The following is a 14,032-nucleotide window of genomic DNA, read 5'->3' as shown; positions in this document are numbered from 1 at the left end:
GCTGTGGGCATTTGGGAGAGGAAAGGTAGGTTATACAAACTAATTCAGACAAAACATAAATAAAAATAGGAATTCACTCAGATGTTTCATTTAGAAAGCAAACCAGGTGATAATGAAACATTTCCTGACCACAAGCAACCTGCACTCAGTTCTGAGGGGAAAGATCTGCACCCTGCTACCAACAAGCGCTCCTGGAGATCACCCGGAGAAACGAAAACAGCAGCTCAGCGTTTCTGCTCTCTTGCACAGAGAGCCCGGAAAAGTCTGTCTAAATTCTGGAAGCCCCAACTTCCATGCGTTTTTAGCCAACCCTTATCTTATACCCAGGGTGTAGCAGGCGCTGGTGGGGCGGCCGCCGCCGAATCTGTGTGGGGCACACGGAGTACTCCCTGAACTTCCACGGGAGGCAGAGCAGGGGGCCAGGGATGCGGAACACCCACCCAAGGTAATCGGGCAGCAATGGCTCCGACACAAGACCACCTCACAAAGCAGTGGGGCCCTGACACACAGAGACAGAAGGCCGGTGCGAAAACACGTGCACTGTTCTATTCGGCTGCACCCACAGAGGACAAGTTCAAAACGGAAAAAAAAAAAAAAAACTTGCAGTGATGAAAAAGGCAAAAGCAGCTACACCACCTTTGCTTGGTCACACTGCAAGCCGCAAGACAGGAGCATCACCAGGCTGGGAATCGGGGCCACAGTCCCCTCGGGGTGGGGGTTGGGGGGACGCATTGAGCGCTGTCAGCGGACGGGGTGGGGGTAGGCGAGCGCAAACACCAACTCCGGCAGGAGTTGTCAACCATGCCCGCCGCCGGCCTCTTTGTAGCAGAGCCCAGTCCCACCCTGGGTGCACGCGCGCGCTCCTCCCTCCGCGCCGGGCTTGGGGCGCCGCGGCCACCCCGGCTCCCCGCACACCTGCGCGCCCCGACCGCCCCAACCCCGGCCACCCTGCGAGCTCTCCCCGAGCTGCAAGCCCAGCCCCGGCTTCCCCTCTCCGGCTGAGGGCACTGTCATCCCTGGCCGGCTCCGCGGGACGTGCCAGGCCGCGCAGGGGCTCGGCGCCCGGGCCTGGGGGGTGCAACCAGGGAGGCTCGGAGCACGTGCCCCCGGATCGCAGGGACGCAGGACAAAGTCCGCTCCCGCCGGCTCCTCCTCCGGCTCCCCCGGGCACCCGGAGCAGCCAGCCGGGCAAGGGGCCTGCGCGCGCCGCCCCGGATCTGACCCCGGGCCCCCCGCGCCCCCGCGCCGACTCCGGCCTCGGCCTCCTGCGACCCCCGAGCGCACTCACCATTGTGGTTGACCCAGGTCGGCTTCAGGAGCTTCATTGTTCGGCCGCCGCCGTGGCCGCCGCCGCCGCCGGGCTGTGGCAAGAGCCGCGTCCCTCAGCGCGCCCGGGCCATGGGACCGCCGCCGCCGCCGCTTCCTCCCGCGCCGCCCGCCCTCCGGCCGCCGCCCGCCCCACGCCCTCAGCGCCGCCGCGCCATCGCCGGCCTGCGCCCCCCGCCGCCGCCACAGGCGCCCCCCGCGCTCGGCCGCCGCCGCCGCCACCACAGCCGCATCCCCTGCGCCGCTCCTCCTGCGGCGGCTCCCGGGCAACGCCGGAAGTCACGGCGCGCACCTGCCAAATCGCCTCGGCGGGAAACCGCGCCCCACGCGGCCGTGGCCGCCCGGGGCTGCTCCGAGGGCCAAGGGGTCGCCGCGCAGGGACGGCGGCGGCTGCACGTGGCGGGGCGGGGGAGGGACGGGCTCCGAGTCCCACTTCGTATGATTAACTAACTTTGGTCATTCGTCGGGGCGCCCAGGCGGGCCGCGAGGCAGCCACCGGCCCCTTGGCTCGAGTGCTGGCGAGGCATGAGCCGAGCCCCCGGGAGGGTGACGCGGCGGGAGGCGGGCGGGCGCGTTTATTGCCAGGTGGGGCCGAGTTCATACACGTGGACACTCGGGCGCCGAGGGGCGCAGGCCATGCCCTCGCAGCCACTGCGGCTGCCGCGCCGGGGTGAGGGCGCGATCACGCGCGACGGCCCTCGGACGGGGCGGAGGCGGAAGAGCACGCGCCCCGCGCGGCGAGAGGCGCCCCGAACGTGCGGAGCGCGGCGCGGACGTTGGGGGGCGGGGCTGCGTCGGGGGGCGGAGCCTGACGACATCCCTCGCCCCACCTCTATAGCCGGAACGCGGGAACGCGAGGCGTCGCGCCGGCCGGACTCCTGGCTGTGGCACCGCGAGGCCGGACCGCCGAGAGGCGCGCGCCCGGAAGCGGCCGGTGGGTGGCAGCAGGGGCATGGCGGCTTCCGTGCTGCGTGCAGGAGCTCGGGCCCTGTGCCCACAGAGCCGGTGAGCGCTGGCGCTCGCCGAGCCTCGGGGTGCCCTGGGGCGTTTGGGAAGGGGTCGGGACTCGTGTTCTTCTTCCCGCCGCTCCTTCCGTGGGCCTCTGGGGGGTGATGAGGCAGCTCTGGTGGATGAAAACCCTAGCTAGCCCGCACGTCCCGTGGCGACAGCGGGGCTGCTGTGAGACGTCCCCTCCTTCCGGTTGATCCTGCTGTCAGCCTTCACGCCTGACCTGGGTTCGCAGGCGCTGTGGATTCTGTCTGTATTGCCTGTAGGGGTCGGGCATTTCTGCAGACACTTTTTGTCTTTTACAGGCCGCTGGGAGTTTGGCGGACCCAGCTTCGAGAAGCTCACCAGCGGGCTTCGTTGTTTGCTTTCTGGGAGCTCATTCCCATGAGGTAAAACTCTCCTTGTAGCCCGACCTTCCTGCGGTCTGCACGGGTGCGGGTGGAGCGACGATGCAGCAAGGCTGTCCGTCCGTTTGCAAAGGCGACAGCCTGCGGTGTTTCTCGCTGCCTGACTCGGGTGGACGCCTTGCTGGTTTTTGTACTTTCTTTCCACTCTGCGTTGCTGTGTTTAAAATGAAACATGAGAGTAGCTTCAACCTCTGTGTGTGTGGGAGCCATCTTCTGCGTTTGAAACGGCATGGCTCACAGTGCAGGTGCACTGCTGACCTCCCGTGTCAGTGTGGTTCCAGTCCAGGCTGATGTCCGTCCAGCTGCCTGCCACTGCGCCTGCGCAAGCAGCACTGCCTGGGCCAAGTGCTTGGCGCCTCTGCACGCACGGACCCAGATGAAGCTCCTGGCTCCCACCAGCTTCAAATCAGCTTAGCTGTGGCCATTTGGAGTGAATCAGCAGATGGCAGACATCTCTCCCTCCTTCTCTAACTCTTTTTTATTTTTAAATAATGATTACATGGTTGATCAGGGTGGGAAGGATCGAGGTGTAGGAAAAATTGGGTGAACTCATTGTTTCCAAAGTAACTCTGCCTTTCAAATAAGAGTAAGTAATCTTTTTTTGTTTTTAGAAAAATGCATTTCCACTGCGGAGGCTTGATTCAGTCCCTCTGCATGCTAGAGCATTCGATTCCTCATCGTAAAGTACAGATACGTTCCTGAGAGTAACTCGGACTCTTGCCAGTGTTTAGAAATTCCCCAAAGTGGGACTGGCACAATGCTCAACTGGCTGATCCTCAGTCTGTAAGCAATGACATGCAGGGTGGGTGACAGTTGCCCCGCTTCCCATCGAGCTCCCTGCTTGTGGCCTGGGAAAGCAGTGGAGGACGGCCCAAAGCTTTGGGACCCTATGTGGAGATCTGGAAGAAGCTCCTGGCTTTGGATCGGCCCAGCTCTGACTGCTGTGGCCACTTGGGGAGTAATGAAGTGTGAATGATGAGCTTTTAGAACATCAGGTTAGGAGTTTCCTTTTCTTAAAAAAGATTTATTTCTTTGAAAGGCACAGAAAAAAGGATCCTCATCTGCTGGTTCATTCCCCAATTGGCTACAACAGCTGAAGCTGAGGGCCAGGAGTTCTTTCTGAGTCTCCCAAGTGGGTGCATGGTCCCAAGACCTTGGGCTATCCTCTGCTGCTTTCCCAAGCACATTAGCAGTGAGCTGGATCAGAAGTGGAGCAGCCGGGACTCAAACCGGCATCCACAGGAGATGCCAGTGCCACAGGTAGCTTTACGCACTGTACCGCCACAGCGTCCCCTGATGTTGGCTTCTCACATGATAGAGCAGAACCTCTGCGGAAGAAGAAGAAGGTTGACCCTAAAAAAGACCAGGCCGCAAAGGACCGCTTGAAAAAGAGAATCCGGAAGCTGGAAAAGGCCACTCAGGAGCTCATTCCCATCGAGGACTTCATCACGCCCGTGAAGCTGTTGGATAAGGCCAGGTAGGCTCTGAGGGCCTTCGGGTGTCATTGCAAACAGGTTGGCCCACCTGCTCCCAGCAGCTCTTCCCTTCATTCTGGCTTCTTTGGGGGTGTCCTGGGTACTCTTGAATTGACAAGTCCAGGGCAGATGATTGAGAGATTTGGGGGCAGCACCGCTGTCAGGGAACCCAGTGGCATGAGTCTGATGCCTTGGCTTTGGGTCTGTGGGCCGCTGGTCAGGAACTTTAAGCCCCTGTTTTGCCAGGGTATTGCTGCATGTGCGCACTTTGTCGAGTGGCACCTTGCCTTCCAGTGGGGAATGGCAGGGCAGGTAGAGGCCTTCGACTCCCTAGGATTCACGACTGGAGTTCCAGAACCCTTGCGAGGGCAGAGGGAAGCTCCGCTGGTTTCTTGGGGCACTGTCTCCTCACCTAGGGAAAAGCAGGACCTCCAGCCCAGACTGCAGCCACCGCCACATTTAACATTTCCATTCCCACATGTGTCTAGGCCTCCCACTTTTTTCGTCCCCAACTGCCACGTGCACCTGGCGGACACCCCACCCACCCCAGGCCATCCCTTCCTGCTTTGCTTGCAGACAGAGGCCGGAGGTGGAGCTGTCCCCTGAGGAGAGTGAGCGCAGAGCCCTGCTCCTGAAGAGGTGGTCCCAGTACAAGCAGCAGGAACATGCGCTGGAGAGGGACGCCATCAAGGCCATGTGCCAGGCCCAGCAGGAGGCCCTGCGGGAGCTGCAGCTGGAATCCCCAGAACTCTACAGTGAGGCCATCAAGCGGGACCCCAGCCTGTTTCCCTTTGAGAAAGAAGGACCCCATTACACACCACCAGTCCCCGGCTACGAGCCCCCTGAGGGCAGGTACAATGACATCACCAAGGTGTACACACAAGTAGAATTCAAGAGGTAGAGCTGCAGGCAGCTCAGCACCCCCACTCCAGGGGGGTCAGGACAATCTTATTCAAGTTCTCCATAGAATTATGTGCTGCTGATGAATAAAAGTTCAGTCCAGTTTATCTCCTTGTCTTGTGTTGGGATCAAATTTAATTCACCTGAGGGTGACTGGGGTGGGCGACTCTGCTCGACCTCTGGAGGGTGCCTGGAAGAGAAAAGCAAAGGTGTCAGTGACTGCACCCCAATGGGACTAAAGGAAGATTCCAATATGAGCTGAAAGGCACCTCAAGTGGGGCAAGAGGAGGTGAGGTGGAGGGTGTACAGATTGGCAGCTGGAGTCCCGAGAAGCCCAGAGGAGGTGAGGTGGGGGGTGCACAGACAGGAACCCAGAGGAGTGAGGGTGGGGGGTGCACAGATTGGGAGCTGGAGTCCCGAGGAGCTGCCTTTGGGTTAGAAGCCAGGGATGCAGCAATTTCTGAAACGGGTGGTCCAGGCACCTGGTCTCTTGAGTACTGACTGCTTGGGTGGGCAGCGGACTTGAGTCCACTGGGACTTCACAACGAATTATCACTGCTTGGGGAGCCCAGGACAGCATGTTTTCAGCATAGGCTGCGGCTCTTAAGGTCAAGAAATTGGGAAATGTCTTCCTTTTTTTTTTTTTTTTTTAGAGTGTCTTATTTGTTTTTATTTGATAGTCAGATTGTACAGAGAGAAGGAGAGACGCAGAGAGGTCTTCATCATGCTAGTTGACTCCCCGAATGACCACCATTGCCAAAGCTGAGCTAACCTGAAGCCAGGAGCTGCTTTTGGGTCTCCCACATGCCTGTAGAGTCCCAAGAACTTTGAGCCAGCCTCCACTGCATTCCCAGGTGATAAACAGAGAGCTGGATTGGAAGTGGGGCGCAAACCAGCATGCATAGAGGATGCTGCTGCTGCAAAATGAAGGATCAGCCTGTTGAGGCACCACACTCCTTTCCTTATATGGCCTCTCCATGACCATCAGGTGGCCAGCTTCCCGCATCCTCACACCCTCCTCCCTTACTCTGTGACCTGATCTCTTAGTAAGCACTGCCATAGAGTTACCCTGATGACTTGTTTTTCTTTTAAGATTTATTTTTTATTGCAAAGTTATATACAGAGAGGAGGAGAGAGAGAGGAAGATCTTCCGCCCAATGATTCACCCCCCAAGTGAGCGCAAGGGCCAGTGCTGTGCCAATCCGAAGCCAGGAGCCAGGAACTTCTTCCAAGTCTCCCACAAGGATGCAGGGTCCCAAGGCTTTGGACCATCCTTGACTGCTTTCCCAGGCCAAAAGAAGAGAGAGAGCTGGTTGGGAAGCAGGGCTGCCGGGATCAGAACCAGCACCCATATGTAATCCCGGCATGTGCAAGGTGAGGACTTTAGCTGCTAGGTCACTGCACCGGGCTCTATTTTTATTGGAAAGGCAGATTTTTTTTTTAAAGATTTATTATTATTGGAAAGCCGGATATACAGAGAGGAGGAGAGACGGAGAGGAAGATCTTCCGTCCAATGATTCACTCCCCAAGTGAGCCGCAATAGCCAGTGCTGCACCATTGGGATTTCCTTTACCTTCTCCTAAATCCAATCCCCCACCCACTGAGTTCCCCTATACTATTAATAGTATAGTTCTTCATAAACAGTCATATGTCCATCCTTGTGGGCATGGGCAATGGCAGACAGTCCAGCATCCTATTATCAAGATACAGTTAACAGTTTCAGTGGGAGTCCATCTTTGATATGGAAGCAGAGATGCATACTGCATTGTATCCTCACATCTGGATATGATAGTCTCCATTACACAGTTACTATACATCCCCTTGAATGAAAAGTCACAATACAAGATCAACAACAAGAAAAACAAAAATGTACAACACCATGAATTTAAATAACATGCTACTGGATATGATAGTCTCCATTACATAGTTACTATACATCCCCTGAAATGAAAAGCCACAAAACAAAATCAACAACAGGAAGAAAAAGAGAAAATAAAAATACCATGAAGTTAAATAACATGCTACTGAATGACTAATGTGTCACTGAAGAAATAAAGTCAAAAACCTTCTTGAAGAACTTGTTACTGTTTGATCTATGAGTCATTGTAGAATTTAATAAGAAACTGTTTCAAAGAGAAAGCTAAAAAAAAATCAAAATCCATGAGATACAGTTTCTACTGATCTTTGTTGGTGAGATGTCTCTTGTAGGCAACAAATGGATGGGTTTTGTGTTTTTAATCCAGTCTACAAATCTATGATGTTTGATTGATGAGTTTACACCATTTACATTCAGAGTTATATGAATGGGTGACAATTTGATCCCAAAATACTATGGGTGGTAATTTTAGCAATGGCTTGTTAACTGATTTGGTCTTCTGTTGTTATTTTACTGGATTGTTTTCCACATTTACCTTTTTTTTTTTTTTTTTTTTGATGGATGTTATTCCTCTTCTCTGTGAAAAGAACATCTTTAAGTATCATTTGTAGGGCAGGTTTGGAAAAGGTATATTTTTTTTTGAAGATTTATTTATTTTATTGCTAATACAGATAAACAGAGAGGAGGAGAGACAGAAAGATCTTCCATGTGATGATTCACTCCCCAACGGGCTGCAATGGCTTATGTTCCTCCAATATGAAGCCAGGAGCTTCTCCAGGTCTCCCAGGTGGGTGCAGGGTCCCAAGGCTTTGGGACGTCCTTGACTGCTTTCCCAGGTCACAAGCAGGGAGCTGGATGGGAAGCAGGGCCACCGGGATTAGAACCAATACCCATGTGGCATCCCAGCGCGTTCAAGGCGAGGAACAGGGGACAGGTCACATTAGGTAGGGCCGTGACACTAACCAGCACATAAGAGAACCAGGTCTGGGGGTAGATTCCATGGGGGACAAGTGGGCCCAACCCTGTGGAAATACAAATTCCACTGATTAGCTCAAGAGTTGGGGTGGTGATGGGCTGAGCTAGGTATGAACATGGAACCTGCCAACACTCACAGGTGATGGGACTGAGAATAGGCTGGGCAGGTCCAAGCTGCAGCGCCTACGTGTGCATCCTAAAACAGGTGTGGGGTGGGTCGACCCGCAGTATCCACCAGCTCATACAAAGGCAGGGACAGGGTATGCCAGGCAAGGGCCTAGCACCTGCTGGCACATGTGAGATCTGGATCTGGGAGTGGGCCGAGTAAGGGAACTTAGGAAACTCTCCCATGGGGTCATAGCTCCTACAGGTGAGCACACGGTCCAGACCTAGTGGTTGGGCAAGCTGGGCAAGATAGCCCCTTCTGTTGGCAAGTGTGTGAGTTGGTTTTGGAAGGGGGCTGACCAGGCAGGGCTGAACAAACCGTAACCTGCTGGTGAGTGCAGAAACCAGGCTGGAGTGCAGGTAATGCCGGGCTAGGATATCACACCTACTGGTTTACATGAGCCAGGATGGGAGCAAACTGAGCAGGGCCAGGTTGCAGCACCCGCCAGCAAGAGTTGGGACTGAGGGGCTGGCTAGGTCAGGTGAGGCTACAGCATCCGAAGGCAAAGGCTAAGACAGATTAGGGACTATGCCAGGCCAGATCAGAGGAACCCATGGCACATGCAAGATCTGTGGATGGGAACAGGCCAGGTTGGGGAGCTAAGGGTACACCCTGGCTGGGGTGTGATTCCCATTGGTAAGCATGAGGTCCAGAGTCGGGGCTGCGGTCTGGTCTTGATATGGCTGCAGGAGATTCCTTGGCATGGGTGTGGGCTGCGTCTGGGATGCACCGGACTGGGCTAGATTCCAGCACTCACTGGTGCTCATGAGAACCAGGGTGGGTGTAGGACAGGCTAGGTTAAATGTCTGCCCCTGATGAGCCATGTATTTGTGTCTAGGTGTGGACCAGGCTTGGATGGGCTGTAGCACCCAACAACAAGAGCTGGAATAGGTGAGGGCTGGTCAGGAAAGGTCACTGTTCCTGTGGGATAGGAGGTAGACTAAGTAGGGCTGGCCCATGGATCCACCAGTGTGCGTGAGATCTGACATTGGGAGGGATCCTAATGGAGGAGCTTGGGTAACTCCTCTGTCGGGACACACTCCCTGCAGGTGAATGCAAGAACTAAGATGGGGAGCAGCCCAAACCAGGCCAAAATACAGTACCCACCAGCATACATTTGGCACAGGTCGAGGGCAGGCCAGGCTGAACCAGTTCACATCACCTGTTGGCAAATCCAAGAGCCAGAATGGAGTGTGGGTCAGGCCGGGCTGGGATGCAATATCAGACAGTCCACATTAGAGCCAGGAGTGGGGACTGGCAGGGCTGGGATAGGCTGTAGCCCCTACCAGTGTGAGCTGGAATTGGATGTCAGCCAGGCCCGGCTAGGCTACAGTATCCACTGGTAAATGCTGAGGTGAGGCAGGTTGTGGCAGACTGGGCTGCAGCCCTCAACCAGCACATGTGAAACTTGGGGGATGCTACGGCGGACCCAGTTGGGGGCTGCAAGGGTCCCCCTACTGGGCCACTTACTTCCACTGGAGAGCATGAGAGCTGGGATGGGGACAGACCAGGTCAGGCAGGGCCACAACATCTGATGGCCTGTGAGCTGGATCAGGGTAAAGCCTGACTATACCTTCTGGTATATACATAAGCCAGAGTGGGTGTGGGTGAGTTGGGCTTTGCTGCAGCATCAGCTGACAGATGCTAGCATAAAAGGCAAAATTTTTTTTAAGATTTATTTATTTTTATTGCAAAGTCAGATACGCAGAGTACAACGCAACCTAAGCAGTTGCCTAAAGCTGGATAAAACTTACTAGAATGTGAAACAAACAATAATACGATACGAAGGCGCTTTTCTCCTTTCCTGGAAATCTCTTTTCATTTTGGAAATGAAATCTTTTTTTAAAAAAGATTTATCTTTAGTGGAAAAGTAGATCAGATTTATGGAGAGAATGAGATAGAAACATACTCCATCTGCTGGTTCACTCCCCAAATGGCCACAATGGCCAGAGCTGAGCTGATCCAAAGCCAGGAGCGAGGAGTTTCTTCCAGGTCTCCCACACGGGTGCAGGATCCCAAGACTTTGGGCCGTCCTCAACTGCTTTCCCAGGACACAGGCAGGGAGCTGGATGGGAATTAGAGCAGCCAGGATACGAACCAGCGCCCATATGGGATTCCAGCATGTGCAAGATGAGGACTTCAGCTGCTAGGTTACCATGCCAGGCCCAGCATATTTCTTAAAACCCAGTGTTACCAGTGAAGCTCAGTGGTTTTTTTTTTTTTTTTCTTCTCAGTTTAGTACAAAAAAAAAAAAAAAAAAAAAAAAAAAGCCAGGAAGCAAGTACAAGCATAACAGAAACATAACTTTTATTTAAAGCAAAACAATAGGAAAGCACTGCCCACAGGTAAGTTGTGGTGTCTGGACACTAGCTTTAAGAGAAATGGCTTGGGATTTTCAAGTTTTGTCACAGTCATGAACATAGGGAGGGGCACAGTGAGACCCAAGTGTCTGGACTGGTGAAGAGGTGTCTTGAGTGAGGATTTTCATGTGACTATCATGTCCCATTCTGGAGGCCTGGCCTGTACCCTCCCGCTCCCTAGGTCTTGGCTGTCTCACACAGTCAGCCCACTTAGTATCTGCAGATAACTGTGAGATGGGGTTTAGGCAGTACCTGCCTCTCCTCCAAGTAACTGCACCCAACCTCACCTAGAGTGTGCACAGTCTGCCCTGGTGCCTGGGGTTAAGTGTGCTGGGTAGAGGGGCCAGTGCACCAGCGACCAGAGCTGAGCAGAAGGGAGTGCCATGTTTTGTGGCCACACGCAGGAGTCACCAAGGCTGGTGTATGGTGGCTTCAGGGCCCATATGGGTCCGGGCTCCCAGTCAAGTTTGCCTGGGACTCCTAGCCTTGAGGATTGCCATTTCTGGGCTGTTATTCCTGAGGGGGTTGGGCAGGATTCTGCCAAAGTGCTTGATTCCCCGGCAGCCATGGGGTGGGTGCACTTGACCTTCAGAGCGTTGTGGTGGTGGGAGCCCTGAGGTATAGAAGAGGGGGTATGTCAGGCTGCCGGGGTCCTGCTCTTTGTTCTGGGCCAGGAGGGAGCCCCTGGTCCAGTTACAGTCCTTAGAGCTGTGTGACAGTGTCACCTGAACGAGATCAGACACTGCCATACAGGCCAAGGGCAGAGGCGTGCTTGTCACTTGTCCTTCTCCTGTGGCAGAGGGAGGTGCCAGTCTGCAGGAGGGTTCTGCCTTGGAGTCCACACCAACACCTGTCTCCACGCAGCCTGCATCCGAGCCCGCTCGCTCTCACAGAGGGATCGCTGTGCAAGAAGGAGCTGGGTCATTTCTCCTCACATGCCCCCAAAGCCCCCAGCACCCTCCCGTGGCTCCCAGACCACCGTTGTGCATCAGCACCTTCCTGGGCACTGATGGACGCGCTGGGGAAGGAGTGGTCCGCACAACTCCACATCTCAGCTACCCTCTTACAGCTAAAGTAGCCTGGCCAGTGGTTCCGTGTTAATACACATGGACCGTGAGGGTTCTTTCTCACAGGCTGTTGTCACTGTAATCTGAGGGATCTGGAAAGATTTTTGTGGGTCTCGGGACTCAGGGGCTTCAGCTGCCCTTGGTGAACCTGGGGCACGTTAGGCAGGCTCACCTGCTGGGCTGAGGCTAGGGGTGCTGTAGAGCAGCATGGTGGCAAGGCAGGCAGATGAAGCAAAAGCAGGGGGTGTCCTGACTACAGACGTGACTGTGCAACCCGCCAACTCCTCCTAGCAAGTGTCCCCAAGCACAGACACAGGGAAGGGTGCCGAGGCAGGGTGCAGCAGGCAGGAGTCAGGAGCTAGGCAGTTCCTAGCAATGCAATCTGTCTGCCCGTCTGTTTTTGTTTTTAAACAGTGATCAGAAACAGAAAGGAAGAGGCAGCACCCAGAGCCATCGATGGAGTCCTGTTCTTTTCCACCTTTCCATGCCCATGTCGATGACTGTACCCTGCTTGTGCGGAAAACATCATGTGGCCACATGCCTGTTAGTGAAATTCAGGTCACCTTCGGCACTATCATAAATAGTGACGTGGAATATTTTGATCTCTTCATCATGTAGTGGGATACACTTACATCCCTTAGGATGAAATTTTAGAGAAAATTTAGGGGTTACAAGGTATGGCACCGATGTCTGGCCAGCCAGCATGCCACATCCCGCCCCCACCCCAACACTACACAAGGAACCAGGAGTCTCTAACCTCTCAACCAACTCTCTGCCATTTTTAACTCGTGTACCTGCCTGTATTTACTCTCCTTCTCCAGTGAATTGCTTCTTGGTGTCCTTTGCTCATTATTATTATTTTTTTTAAAGATTCATTTGTATTTGAAAGTCAGAGTTACAGAGAAAAGGACAGACAGAGAGATCTTCCATTTGCTGGTTCACTTCACAAATGGCCACAACACCCAGAGCTGAGCTGATCCAAAGCCAGGAGTCAGGAGCTTCTTCCAGATCTCCCAAGTGGAGTGCAGGGTCTCAAGCTTTCGGGCCTTCCTTGATTGCTTTCCAGGGCACAGGCAGGGAAATGAAGGGATGGGAAGTGGAGCAGCCAGGCTGGAATCAGCGCCCATAGGGGATGCTAACACTGGCTTCTCTCTCTCTTTTTAAATTTTGAGATCTTTCCATTTTTTTTTAAATGCTCACGCACACAATCAGTCTCATTCTGATTCTCTTGCCACACAAGCTGCTGGCTTACTCCCCTCCTTGTTTTCAGTCTTCCTGTCCGACTTGCAGTTACATACCATCATCTTTCCTGCCGCTTCGGTATTGTATTCTCCACAGCCTGTGGGCCCTGGTACAGGTAAACCAATGGCTTGCATTGCCAGCATCCCGTATGTGTGTTAGTTCAGTCCTGGCTGATCCTCCTACGATCCACCTCCCTGCTATTGCACCTGGGAAAGTAGCAGAAGACGGCCCAAGTGCCTTGGTCCCTGTACTAAAAAAGTAAGTTAGGGCCTAGTGCAGGAGCCTAGTGGCTTAAGTCCTTGCCTTGCACGCGCCGGTATCCCATATGGGAACCTGTCAGTGTCGTGGCCACCCTGCTTCCCATTCTGCCTGTAGCCTGGGAAAGCAGTCGAGGATCGCCCAAAGCCTTGGGACCCTGCACCCGCGTGGAAGACCTGGAAGAAGAGGCTCCAGGCTCCTGGCTTTGGATCGGCTCAGCTCTGGCCATTGCGGCCGCTTGGGGAGTGAACCAGCGGACAGAAGGTCCTCTCTGTGTCTGCTTCCCTCTATAAATCTGACTTTCTAATAAAAATAAATCTTAAAAAGAAAAAGTAAGTCAAATCATGCTGCTAGCCCTCTGCACCATCCTGCCTGCCCTCTGGGGCTCCCCGTCTCTGCTCCAGCCCGCGGGGTCACCCTCGCACCGCTCCCGGAGGCTCACGTCGGGGGTGAGGCAAGGCCGGGCCTCGCGCACCTGGGCCTCGAGGCTGCCGTGCTTCTCCCAGTCCCGGCAGCGGGCCAGGTCGCGCCGCCACTGCTCGCAGGTCGGCCGCTCGCCGTGGACGTAGTAGTGGTGCAGGAAGTGCCGGGCGCTGCGGCACAGCTTCCACTCGGCGCGGTAGGCCTCGCAGGAGCGCGGCGGCTGCGGGAGAGGCGAGGCCTGAGCGGGGCCGGCCGTCCGCACACCCTCCGGCCCGCCCAGCCCCGCCACGCCCCGGGGGGAGGCCGCCTGCCCCAACGCCGCCCACACTCACTTGCCAACCGCCACCGCCCCCGCTCCCAGCGCCGCCACCGGCACCCCCAGCGCCGCCACCGGCCCCGGCGCCACCACCGCCGCCGTCCGCCATGTTGAAGCAACTGCCAAACCGCCCGCCTGAAACCCCCTAGCCAATGAAAGGCGAACAAAGTACTGATTGACGGCTAGAAGAGCCAATAAGCGCAAGAGACGGCCTCCTTGAAGCGCACCAATCA

At 55.2% G+C, this 14,032-nt stretch overlaps 3 protein-coding genes across 7 annotated transcripts in view; 1 reads left to right on the top strand and 2 right to left on the bottom strand.

Annotated features, from left to right (window-relative positions):
- The window catches only part of LOC101525532 (protein HIRA), an 80,630-nt gene extending 79,197 nt beyond the window's left edge, over positions 1-1,433 (bottom strand). Inside the window, exon 1 of the mRNA XM_058656915.1 lies at positions 1,289-1,433. Coding sequence (XP_058512898.1) covers positions 1,289-1,325 — 37 coding nt within the window. The 5' untranslated portion in view covers positions 1,326-1,433. The remainder of the gene's footprint in view (positions 1-1,288) is intronic.
- Positions 1,434-2,164: 731 nt separating this feature from the next.
- On the top strand, positions 2,165-5,214 carry MRPL40 (mitochondrial ribosomal protein L40). The gene is made up of 4 exons (XM_058656919.1): positions 2,165-2,331; positions 2,640-2,723; positions 4,060-4,218; positions 4,793-5,214. Exons 1-4 carry the CDS (start codon positions 2,279-2,281, stop codon positions 5,115-5,117), a joined length of 621 nt encoding a protein of 206 aa, XP_058512902.1. The 5' UTR covers positions 2,165-2,278; the 3' UTR covers positions 5,118-5,214.
- Positions 5,175-13,956, bottom strand: C29H22orf39 (chromosome 29 C22orf39 homolog). 5 transcript variants are annotated; one of them, XM_058656923.1, is made up of 3 exons: positions 13,816-13,956; positions 13,536-13,703; positions 5,175-5,306 (listed from the first exon to the last, which is right to left on the bottom strand). In XM_058656923.1, exons 1-3 carry the CDS (start codon positions 13,906-13,908, stop codon positions 5,256-5,258), a joined length of 312 nt encoding a protein of 103 aa, XP_058512906.1. In that variant the 5' UTR covers positions 13,909-13,956; the 3' UTR covers positions 5,175-5,255. The 5 variants fall into 5 exon arrangements, with proteins under 5 accessions (XP_058512906.1, XP_058512905.1, XP_058512903.1 ...); XM_058656922.1 differs by having other exon boundaries at positions 5,205-5,306; positions 13,503-13,703; XM_058656920.1 differs by lacking the exon at positions 5,175-5,306 and adding an exon at positions 10,701-11,394 and having other exon boundaries at positions 13,486-13,703.
- Positions 13,957-14,032: the final 76 nt, after the last annotated feature.

This window comes from Ochotona princeps, chromosome 29, assembly GCF_030435755.1.
Source record: "Ochotona princeps isolate mOchPri1 chromosome 29, mOchPri1.hap1, whole genome shotgun sequence".
Classification (NCBI taxonomy): domain Eukaryota; kingdom Metazoa; phylum Chordata; class Mammalia; order Lagomorpha; family Ochotonidae; genus Ochotona; species Ochotona princeps.
This window is presented reverse-complemented; position numbering and strand designations above follow the sequence as displayed.